This window comes from Carcharhinus amblyrhynchos, chromosome 17, assembly GCF_965287045.1.
Source record: "Carcharhinus amblyrhynchos chromosome 17, sCarAmb.v2.hapA, whole genome shotgun sequence".
Taxonomy (NCBI): domain Eukaryota; kingdom Metazoa; phylum Chordata; class Chondrichthyes; order Carcharhiniformes; family Carcharhinidae; genus Carcharhinus; species Carcharhinus amblyrhynchos.
The window spans coordinates 16,206,983-16,219,452 of NC_137340.1; the positions used below are offsets into that span (position 1 = coordinate 16,206,983).

The following is a 12,470-nucleotide window of genomic DNA, read 5'->3' on the forward strand; positions in this document are numbered from 1 at the left end:
CATCTATTCGTATAGTTCCCTTTCTCTGCAATCTCCTGTTTGTGTTTTGATTGGTTTCATGTCTGTACTGTTTTCTCTGCCAGAACATTATTGAGAAACTCAAATTTCTGTCCACTCCCCCTCTCTTCCGACCTGCACACAAGACCTAAAAGAATTACGCGTGCAGGGAAACAGTGGCACAGCGGTTAGCACTGCAGCCAAAGCGCTGTGGGCCACAGTTCAATTCCAGCCTTGGATGACTCTCTGGAGTTTACACATTCTCCCTGTGTCTGCATGGGTTTCCTCCTGGGTGCTTCAGTTTCCTCCCACAGTCTGAAGATGTGCAGGTTTGGTGGATTGGCCAAACTAAATTGGCTGTTAGTCTACCAAGATGTGTCAGTTTGGGGGATTAACGTGGTAAATGTGATGTTATGGGAAATGGTCTCAGTGGGATCCTCAGTCAGAGTTGGTGCAGACTTGATGGGCCAGATGGCCTCTTTGTGCACTGTTTGGATTCTATGATTCTACCTTGTCGCGCTCAAACCAGATAGCTGCTTATTCTGCCTCTCCTTTTGCTGTCCAGGTTGAAGCCTCCTGACTGGCTTTGTCCTTTTGCTGTTTGCTCCTTCCCCATCGCTCCACGGATTCTACATCCTGTCCTATTTCCTAGGCCTTCAAGAGTGTTTCTAGTTTCTTTAAAGTAATCTGCTGGCTGGCTGCTTTGTTACTGCACAATGTTGTTTAGACATTTCAATGCTTTTTGCTCTTTCCTAACTTTTCCTCTCCTCACTCCCACAGCCTGATGGTTCGAATTTACCAATTCTCCCTCCAGTCCGTGGTGCACTCTACATGGTGCCACATGGCATCAGACCCGTTGTGCAGCTGACTGCAATTGAGGTAAGTCTCATTTCTCCTGGGTTAATTTTTTTAGAATTGGCAAGCATTGGGTTTGCAAGAGGCATAAAACATAGCAAGCTTTACTATGCTGCTCGTGCATATTTCATCTTTTTAATATTCTACACCAGTACCTCTTAAATTAGAGACAGTGTTACCTTGAAAACTAACTAACTTAGCACTGTGTAGGTTAGGGGGATGAGCAGGGTAAATACTCCAGATTACAGGGGTAGTGCCTGGGTAATTTGCCCTGTTGAAGAGTAGGAATGGGCTGAATGGCTTCCTGCTGCAGTGTAGGGATTCTGAGCACTGGAGCATTTTTACTTGGGCAGGATTTTCTGACACGCTCTCCCCAAAACCGAAAAATCAGACCTTTGCATGGTTCACCAACAGCTTCCCTCCCTGCCAATTACAATTCCCATGATGGGCAGAACAGGAAATATTTCCCCATTATGTGCAAACTTGTTTAGTTTGCTAGTTTGTGATGAAGGAAGTGTTTTCTGTAAGTTACAGTGGTCCAGGTTTTGCTATCAGTGATCAAACAGTGACATTTTCCATTTTAGCTCATTTAGCGTTGCCTGCAGCATTTTGGCTGGTTTCTTAACGAAGGCTTCCCCATTCTCCAGCTGCTGTTTGAATTCCCAACCTTCCGGGGGGATCTGTGGCATCAAGTTCGGGCAGGATGTTCAACCAATCGAGTCGAAGCATTGCTGAGAGTAAAAAGTTCAAAAGTATGAATGACGTTTAAATCATTGCACAAGAAGGGGCAATGACTGAGTATTTCACACGAGATTGAGGGAATTATGAAACTCCATCAGCAACTTTGATTCTTTTTTTTTGAGGGGTGAGACTCTTAAATTTTTCTCTGGGCTGCAGCAGTAATTGGTGCTTATCCCTGCATTCAAAGACTCAGATCTTCCTGATTTTGGGAACAGTTGAAAATGTTGGTACCTAATCAAAAAGATTGGCATGGTGGTCAGTGAAGAAGATTATCTAAGATTGCAATAGGATCTTGATCGATTGAGCCAGTGGGCTGGCGAATGGCAGATCAAGTTTTTAATTTAGACAAATGAGGTGATGCATTTTGGTAGTTAGAACCAGGGCAGGACTTACTCAGTTAATAGCAGGCCATTAGGGAGAGTTATAGAGCAGAGATCTAGGGGTACATGTTTGTAGCCCCTTGAAAGTGGAGTCACAGGTGGACAGTGATGAAGGCATTCAGCATGCTTGGTTTCATTGGTCAGAACATTGAATACAGGAGTTGCAATGTCTTGTTGAAGTTGTACAAGACCTTGATAAGGCCACATTTGGAATTCTGTGTATAGTTCTGGTCACCGTATTATAGAAAAGATATATTATTAAACAAGAAAGAGTGCAGAAAAGATTTACTAGAATGCTACTGGGACTTAATGCCTTGAGTTATAAGGAGAGGCTGGATAGACTAGGACTTTTTCCCTGGAGTGTAGAAGGCTGATAGGTGATCTTATAGAGGCCTATAAAATAAGGGGCATAGATCTAGATGGTCAATATCTTTTCCCAAAGGGAGGGGAGTCTAAAACTAGAGGGCATAGGTTTAAGGTGAGAGGGGAGAGATACAAAAGTCCAGAGGGTATTTTTCATAGAGGGTGGTGAGTGTCTAGAACAAGCGGCCAGAAGTCGTCATAGGGGCAGATACAATTTTTGTCTTAAAGTATTTGATCAGTTACATGGGCAAGATGGCTGTAGAGGGATATGGGCCAAATGTGGGCAATTGGGGCCAGCTTAGTGGTTTATATTTTTTAAAAAAAATAAGTCCCCTGCACCACCCCCCCTCCCCCAACAGACTGCAATGGCATCACCTGCTGTGGAGCAGGTAACAGAATGTAACTTCTCCATTTCCCTGTTTAATCATGGAAGTGTGGACACCAGAGGTTGCTGTCGGTTTTAGCCAATATGACACAGGAGTGTTGACATCCTCACCAACAAATGCAAAATCTGGGCCATTGTGTTCTATCTTTGTACCCTATTGGTTGAAATAATGACTTGTGCCATTTGCCTCAAACAATAGGAAGTGGATGCATTCACTAATCCAAGTATCATTCAGTTTAAGTGAAATATTGTTACAGATCCTAACATGGGGCCTGCGGAACATGAAGACCTATCAACTGGCTGCTGTTACTTCCCCGAGTCTCATTGTGGAATGTGGCGGCGAGCTTTTGGAATCGGCAGTGATCAAGAGTCTTAAGAAATGTCCAAACTTCCCCACTTCCGTTCTCTTTATGAAAGTGGTATGTATTTGAATACAGACTCACCGTGCAGTAAATCTCAAGATTGAACTGATGGTAGTAAACAATTTTCTTACTGCATGGCACGGTGGCATAATGGTTAGCACTGCTGCGCCTCAGCACCAGGGACCTGGGTTCAATTCTAGCCTTGAATCACTCTGGAGTTTGCACGTTCTCCATGTCTGTGTGGGTTTTGTCCGGGTGCTCCAGTTTCCTCGCACACTCTAAAAATGTGTGGGTTAGGTTGATTGGCCATGCTAAATTGACCCTGGTGTCTGGCGGACTAGCTAGGGTAAATATGCAAGGTTGTGGGATTGTGGGTGGTGCAGACTTGATGGGCCAAATGGCCTCTTTCTGTACTGTAGGGATTCTATTCTATGTAATGCAATAGAAAACTGTGTAGTTTAAATTCTGGTTACTTAAGATTTAAGTATTTAATTGGTACCTTGTCAGCTGTACGTATGATTGCACCACTTAATTCCTAATGCAGTTGCCCACCACTGTTTTAGACCTCTCCACAGGCACCATTCTGAGTATAAACTGGATAGGCTAATTCAATAATGCTTTAAGCTGTGGTTTCCACAGCCATTAGCAACTAAATGTGTCAGCAATAAAATGACATCTGATTTGTAATTTATGCAGCTTAAAATCATTATTTATGCTAACATTAATATTTGAAGCATTCAACAAAACTGTTATGGATGGTGTTTATCCTCTTCAGATTATAACAGCAATTACACTTGGGCAAGATTAACTTGTTACCGGGCATTGTAAGAGTATCTGTCTGAGTAGCCACACGTCTGGTACCCTACTCGATAATGTGCTTTTTGATAAGGCATCTAGGAACTATTGATGTAGGTTTACTACTTTTGCCCATTTTAGCAGGAATATTTACATAGATGCAAAATTACTTTCACTAATTATCCAGGAATTTCACACTGTATCCAAGGCTTACACTCCAAAACCATGTGGCCTTGGTTAGCACACCAGTCATAGTTGGTTCAAGAAAAGTGTTTAAAATCTCTGTGGCTTGTTTCCTTTCCAGAATAATAAGAGGGTTAAAATAAGTCAATCTATTGGACTATTGGCTTTTATACTAGTGGCTGGCTTGAAGGTCTAATTTGGGAACTAGGCCATTCGTAAAGGTGAGTGTAGAATAGTACCTAAAGATAAAAGTTTGTTACAAATCTGAACAAGTTCCCTGTAACATATCAGTGAAAGCTGAGGAATCTAGTGGAGCAAATTTAATTTCTGTACTTTAATCATTTCAAAGACGAACTTGGGCTGTGGCAAGTAATGTCGTCACTGAATAAAGATCTGTAAGTGGATGGATCTGAAAATAAACCTATACTTTTGTCCTTTCCGACCTTGGTTCTAGCTGCTTCCAAAAGAGGAAATGTACGCCCCTCCTATTGTCATAAAGGTCATTGACCATCGACCTTTTGGGCGTAAGCCAGTAGTTGGACAGTGCACAATTCAACGCCTGCAAGAATATCGGATTGATCCGTATGCTGAAAAAGAAACTGTTGGAATGCAGTCAAAAGGTATTTTCTGTTCGCGTAGAAACTGCAACCTTGTATAGTCTCAAACTTGGACACATGTTACATCATAAGGCGGCATGTGGCACAGTGGTTAGCACTGCTATCTCAGCACCAGGGACTTGGGTTTGTTCCCTGGATTGGGTCACTAGCTGTGTGGCGTCTGCATGTTCTCCCCGTGTCTGTGTGGGTTTCCTCCTGTTGTGGATGTGCCAGCGTTGGACGGGGTAAACACAGTAAAAAGTCTGACAACACCAAGTTTAAGTCCAACCGATTTATTTGATAGTAAACTCACAAGCTTTCGGGGTTTGTCCCTTCGTCAGGTGAATGGAGAGTTCTGGCCTCAGGCCAGATAAATCGGTTGGACTTAAACCTGGTGTTGTCAGACTTTTTACTGGGTTTCCTCCCACAGTCTGAAACACATACATTGGCCATGCTAAATTCTCCGTGTACCCAAACAGGCACCAGAGTGTGGCGACAGGATTCTCACAGTAACTGCATTGCAGTGTTAATGTAAGCCTCCTTGTGACACTAAGTAAATGTAAGTGTTTTAAGATCTTTGGGTCCCTTTAGAAGAGCAGCCATTGGGTGAGCCATTACAAGCAGCATTTTTTTAAATGTGTAATATTTTTTGATTGTAGTTTATTCATTGTCTAAATGTCTTGGCGTTATCTTGCACTTGCTGAAATTGCTAATAAGCTGATAATAGGCTTTGGTTTTTTTCAAAATTTCACACAGCATCTCTGCTTTCAAATGCTCGCGATTGTGTCATTGATGTAGAAGATAATCAAAAGCCTCTCCTTGAATCACAGGTGAAGTACTTCATTTTGTTAATGGCCTGAAAAATCCTCCCAAGCTTTGGGGTGGGATTCTCCGATTTCATTTGTTCCTGCCCTGCTGCCAGCGAGAATGGAGAGTTTGGCGCTCAGCTGAAATTCTGCTCGCTGCAGCGGCACTGGAGAATCCCAGCTACAGGCAAGGTCGGCGGTTGGTGTTTTAACTAAACTCCCTGAGGACACGGTTTTAATCCCCACAAACCAAAGAAGTAGTTCTAAGTAATCTGGTGAATTTGCTCAGGATTAAAATCTATTTCTGAAATTGAACAGATGAAGTAATGGCCAGCTACGGAACATGTTGAAATTTGGTAATCTCTCATACCCATTCAACCCAGGTACGATGGAAATCATAAAGAGAAATCATGCCTTGCAACTGACCAAATTGGACTAAGAGTTTAGAATACCAATTATTGACATTTCTAATACAAACCTAAGCTGCGGCTCTATTTAAAGCAGTGGCCTGGATTCTATTTGTTTTTGTAAGCTGTGGATTGCGTGATGTGTTTCTATTATTTTACAGATACTATGTTTGCTGTTTTGCTAGGCCCATTAATGTAATCTGTCATGATTGTTGAAAGCAGTTTGGAAATGTTGTAATTTTGGTCGAGTTGGTAAAAGCATCACTTTTCTAACCCACACACGATGGAACATTCACAATGCATTCTAACTTTCAGTTTGTAGACAGCATGACCAAAGCAGTCGTCAAAATGGCTACTTCATCAGCACTGCATGTATGTATGGAAAGTGAATACAAAGAGATGACAATGCTGGTGGCTATACTGGATTGTTTTCTATCAAACTATGTTAATGAAATTATGGGAGTGTTTAGTATCTGCTACATTCATTTGCCTTGTAATTAGCTATCTGTCAATAACTAGACATTTCTACACAATTTCCTAAACTGGAGTGAATTATAAGGTCATTTTCTTGCAATTTACTTCAGCATTCATTCAGAGTAATCTGGCTTATCTTCAAGTATGTTGTGTCTATAAATATTTGGCTCAATAAAATTAGCAGGCATTTGTTTGCCTTTTTGACCTGCTAAAGATAAAAAAACTAAACAATATTTTTAAAATAACACAACCAATCTTGTATATTTGCAAACTATTTAAGTCATCACCTCCCGAGGCCAGCCATTCTGTCCTTTGCACACATGACCTGACATCTGGCCCTCCCTCACCCTTGATTTCCCAAAATAAAAATGCTTTTATGTTCTCTAAGATTACTTTCTGATCTGATTTTTGTTGCTTCTCTGCTCCCTCCCACTTTTTACTGCTATATCATACTTCGGGAGATTAGCAGGGTAAACGGGTGAGGATATGGGGATAGGGCCCATCCAAGTCTCTGCAGCCTTGATGGGTCGAATGACCTCTTTCTGTACTGTTGGGATTTAAAAGGAGAGACTTGAGAACCTTTGACTTGCTGGCTATAGATCCAGAGTAGTTCTGAATTGGATAGGGGAGGGGACAAATGGGCTGAGCATTTTAATCAACGCCAGTTGGAGATTTAGTCTAGAAAGCTTGACTTTAATTGTCAGTGGCCTGGTCTGTGGGAGGTATTGCAGTGAACCCTGACTCTGTCCTTATGTGGTGTAGCATGATGCTTTGAGCGCAGAAGTAGTGATTGACTTGCCTCTTCTGTTGTTAACCTGAAAATGCTATGGCCACTTGTTCCCTTTTTGCTGCCTTGACTGAGAGATTAGCTCAACACAGATCAATTCCTGGCCTGCGTGACTGTTAGGTTAGACAAGTCTCCACCTATCAACAACTTTTTAACAAACCAGCAATTCTGCTTTTCTCCAAGATATCTTTACCTCATGATCTTCAGTGCAGTTCAAATGGTTAGCACTGCTGCCTCACAGCACTAGGGATCCAGGTTCAATTCCAGCCTTGGGTGACTGTCTGGAGTGTGGAGACACATTCTCCCTGTGTCTGTGTGGGTTTCCTCTGGGTGCTCCTGTTTCCTCCCACAATCCAAAGATGAGCAGGTTAGATGGATTGGCAGTGCTAAATTGCCCCATAGTGTCCCAAGATATGTAGGTTAGGGTGATCAGCGGGGTAAATATGTGGAGCTGTGGGGATAGGGCCTGTGTTAACTGTTCTATTAGAGTGCAGACTCAATGGGCCAAATGGCCTCCCCTATACTACAGGGATTCTAGAGGAGCGACCTACACTTGAATTTTAAAAAATTTTTATTCAATGCTGATCATTTTGTGAACTTTACTTCCATAGGTAGGTGAAAAGGAAACATTTGACTAAGACATTGTGGGTCCATTACAGGCAGAGCCAAGAGACTTAAAGGAGAATAAAGAAATGGTAGAGTCATTAAACAATTACTTTGTCTAACTTTACTGAGAAAGATGCAAGAAAATTAGAGACCAAAGGACTAGAGCGAATGAGCAATTGAAGAAAATTCATATTAGTGAGAAGGCTGTGTTGGGAAAAATGAATGGAACTGGAAGTTAAGTCCTCAGGATCTGATGCTCTGAATCCCAAAGTTCTGAAGGGAGTAGCTCTGGAGATAGTGCTGGCATTGTTGATCATCCAAAATTCTATGGATTCTGGAATGGTTCCTGCAAATTGGAAGTTAGTAAATAGCACCCCACAAAGTAAGCAGGGAGGGGGAGAAAATGTAGAATGACAAATCTCTCTCAGCCTTGCATCAGTAGTAGAGGAAAAGTTAGAATCTACTGTAAAGGGCATTGGAATAACAACGAACTGGGAGAAGTCAGCATGTTTTTTGTGAACAAGAAATCATGTTTTCTGAACCTGCTGGGAGTTTTTTTTTGAGGATGTTACCAACAGAATTCTTAAAAGGGAGTTGGTGGACTTGGGTTTTCAGAAAGCTTTTAATAAAGTCTGTTACAGGAGTTGGTTAGCAAAATTAAAGCACATGAAATAGGTAATATATTGGCATGGTTTAAGGATTGGGTGACAGGCAGAAAACAGTGTGGGACCAAATATAATATTTCCAAGTTTATGGATGACGACGCTGGGTGCGAAGATGCAAAGTGACTTGAAGATTTGGACAGACTTGGTAAATGGGCAAGAAGATGACAGAATATAGTGTAATGTTGGGAAGAATGGATATGCAGAGTACTTAAATGGCAAAAAATTAGAAAATGTAGATGTACAAAGGGACCTGGATAGTCCTTGTAATAAATCACTGAAAGTTAGCATGCAGGTGCAGCAAGCAATTAGGAAGGTTAATGTTATGTTCACCTTTATCACTAGAGGGTTTGAGTACTGGATTGGTGAAGTCTTGTTTCAATTATATAGAACCTTGGTTAGACCACACCTGGCATGCTCTGGGCAGTTCTGATATTATTGCCATGCAAGGGAGTGCAACAAAGGTTCACTAGACTTGTTCCCAGGACGGTGGGACTGTCCTATGAAGAGAGATTGAGGAATGTGGGCTTCGATTCCCAAGAGTCTCAAAGAACGATTTCACAAACTTCCAAAATACTTAAAGGAATAAACAGGATAGATGCAAATCTGGGGTGGGATGATCCACCAGTTGCCATTGGTGAGATCTTCTGGTTTCCTGTGGTGTGGGTTCAAACCAGTGTGAACAGCTAGAAAGTTTTGACCAGATGTTTAACCAGGTTGGGGGAGCATGGAAACCCATGCAGACACAGGGAGAATGTGTCTCCACAAACTCCACACAGTCCAACCAGGTTGGGGGAGAATGCTCTTCTGAGTTTCCTGATTTGACTTTTACTGTTGTAAGGTTTGCCAGAAGAATGTGCAAAGCTAAAACTAATAACAAGCTCTTCAGATTCACACTAAGTTGAGTAAATCTCTCAAGGTAGCTGTAACCATTTTTGTATGTTAGACATCCATCTAAAAATCCATTTTAGCATTGATAAACTTTTTGAACTGGTGTGTGTTATAAAACTAATATGGGCTCACCTCCATTTAATATTAAAAATCATACAGAAGACTAGCTATTGACAGACACTGCTGTTTCATTGTGATGATGAAAGATTTCTTTCTTAAAAAGCAGTTGATCTATTGATGTACAGATGCAAATTATCTGCTCCCAAATCTCATTTACATACAGTTGATCCTAAAATCTTGGAAAAGGCACAATATCTCCTCTGGTAGCCTACACAGACTACTGGTTAAATCTAGAAAAAAAAGTCAAACAAGGGCCATCTTTAAACTATATAGCATTGTTAAAATCCTTATCTTTTCTCATTATAAAACAAACAAAGACGGTGCCCACTGATTCTGCAGGACTGGCTATCTTTCGATCTTCCCAGGTACGTACTGTGCTGTACAATGGTACTGTCTTTTGAAACAGTTTTTTAAAAACTCGATCTTCACATGTTAATAATGCTGTGTGCATTTCAAGGAATCAGACTGTGTAGGCTTATTAAAAAGGATTGTGTCTCTAAACCCCGTGGAGAAAATTTGAATCTTTTGGATTTGTGATGGAATCCTGTGAAGTGGTTTCCTGTCATTCAAAAAAAATTTATGCAACTCCATGCATGATCAGTGTATAGATTTTTTGTATTGAAAGAGAATTTCTATTTTGGAATTGAAAAATGGTGTTACTAACCAATATTTGTTCATTACATACCTTCGTCAATGCAGTGATCTACAATAATATTTTATTGCTCTCTAAAACTTAAGTCCAAATTGAGAGGGAAGGAAGCTCAACAGCACTGACAAAAGCCAGAAATTTTAATCCCTGATAATTTTTTGGATTGCATTGTGGCCCAAGATTTGGCACTTAAAGCATTGACTTAAATTCATCAGAGTTAGAAATCATTCTTTTGCGTGATTTCCTGAGGAGGTATGTAATAAACTCATGCTTTAGGAATTTTCTCTTGGGAATGATGGGTTTATCCATAATAAAGCCCTCTCTCTCCTGGAACAGAAAATTGACCTGATTTATTCTTTCCTATCTAGAGCTATGTTAGCTGTTTGAATTGGTGAACAACTTTCAGTATTTTCACTAACTTGATCTTTCTCTCTCTTTCCATCATTCGCAATGTGATATCGATTTTTCTTCTTTAATCGATGCTGTGAAAAGATTGTAAAGGTAAGTCAGATTTTTGATTTTTGTGTCTTTGCTTGTTCAGTTGCACTTTACTTTCGAAAGACAAGGAGGGTGTGGAAATCTTGCCAGAAAAATTGTAAGTCACGAACAAGCGTGAAAACAGGAGCATTTCAGATCAGCTTTTTTGGCAAAGCTGAAAGTTCAATCTTGTACCATTCCATGCCAAAAAGTGTTTCCTGCCAACAAGGGGAGGGGGTGGGGGTGGGCACCAGCTCACTGGAAAGCCAGCAGCTGACAGGGCGCAAGGCTGATTTTTGCCAGATAGCCAGGTCCAATAGGATCACAATAGATGACAAGTTGGCATGAACCCAACTTTGCACTTCTCTTGCTATCTTACCAGCTCCCCCCAGCCACCCATCAACTGGCAAGGACAAGAAAATAAGATCAATCCCACTAGAATTTTTTGCAATCAATGCTAAGGGAGGTATTTACAGGAGCTTGGCTTCCAACTTGCACATCAGCAAATAAACCTCCAGCATTGAAGGTTAGCATAGATCAGGGAAAGTCCCAATCTGGTAGTCAATATTGTTGGTATTCCAGCTTGGTGTGCTGTACTTTCTATTCTGTTAAGGAGATTTCTTCATTTACTTATGTATGCAGGAGGAGGAATCAATTGATTGGTGGAGTAAGTTTTATGCATCTATAGGAGAGCATGAACGATGTGGCTGCTATCTTCAGAAAGGTTATGATACCCTCAAGGTAATGTCGTTTTATGCTGCTTTATTTTGTGTTCATTATTTCTGCAAAAACTTGATTTCAATGGAACTGAAGTAAATATGCTCACATTCCCAATGCAATATCAACAGTTCCCCTTCTTTGCTCAGTGCTCCTGTACCTTATTTCTGTGTTGCCCAGGAGGGTGGCAGTGGGAGAAAGCAGGCAAGGACTTAAAATAACCCTCATCTTATATAGGAAGTGCACTGATGTATGTGATGTTCATTGCAACTTCTCTCCATCCCTGCAGGGAAGCCTTTCCACTGAACAAACTGGGTTCCTGCATTTTGAAATTGTTTGCAATTCAAATTTCCAAAATGGAATGCAGTGACCAAACAGCACCACCAGGTTTAGATACCCTCCTAATGAACAGCAACCAGAGTATTGAGGGGAAACTACCAGAATTAGGATCATGATACTGAAAGATGCCTAATACCTATAGAAATGTTTGTGTATAGTTCGATCACTTTAAATTCTGAACTCCTTCAGTTTTTCAGTGAGCCCCTTCCCATTTTCTGTCAATTGTGAGGCTGCATTTGAAGTGCTCTATCATCTGTCGAGTTGCTTTTAAAGTTTTTTGACTTTATCACGATCTTAGCTTGACAGAATGATTTACTTTGTGCCGATAACCTATTTATTCAGATGGTGTTTTGTTCTGATCTTAAAGTTCGAGTGTTTTACCTAAATCACCAAGTGCCACTTTTTTTTAAAGAGTCTGAAGTTTATTTTTAAATGTATGTATGGCCAAAATATATTGTATATTAAAAGCATATAAAATTTAGCTTCCATTGATTTCACTAATGACAAGTCAGGGAGGGGAGGAGTTTCTCCTAAAGGATCAGTGATCTGCTCCAGATTACAGCTTGGAGTAAAGGCAATAATGTGGCCTGGGGGGCGGTGTGCTGACGCAATAGGTTCAAAGCTGCCTCTGTGTTGTAACAATTCTGTGACTTGACATCACTTCACCAGTGTGAAGTCCTTATTACTGTGCCCACCCCAGTTCAATGCTGGCATCTTGGCACCAGGTAGAGCTGCCTGGATTGAGAGTCCATTGCAATGTTTGTAATAGAGGAAACTCTGCAAGGCTGTATTGGTTGAACCCTTGGCCTAGCTGAACACTTGACGGAACAGTTAACTTTTTGGGTTGGTGAACACTCATTGGACTTGATTCAAGTGAA

The 12,470-nt window shown here is 41.1% G+C and overlaps 1 protein-coding gene across 1 annotated transcript in view; it reads left to right on the top strand.

The window, feature by feature from the left end:
• Positions 1-12,470, top strand: part of LOC145354358 (myoferlin-like) — a 228,648-nt gene that overhangs the window by 113,252 nt on the left and 102,926 nt on the right. The window contains exons 35-41 of the mRNA XM_080205557.1: positions 778-876; positions 2,979-3,140; positions 4,516-4,681; positions 5,414-5,487; positions 6,186-6,242; positions 9,728-9,784; positions 11,179-11,277. Of these exons, the coding sequence (XP_080061683.1) occupies positions 778-876; positions 2,979-3,140; positions 4,516-4,681; positions 5,414-5,487; positions 6,186-6,242; positions 9,728-9,784; positions 11,179-11,277 (714 nt within the window). The remainder of the gene's footprint in view (positions 1-777; positions 877-2,978; positions 3,141-4,515; positions 4,682-5,413; positions 5,488-6,185; positions 6,243-9,727; positions 9,785-11,178; positions 11,278-12,470) is intronic.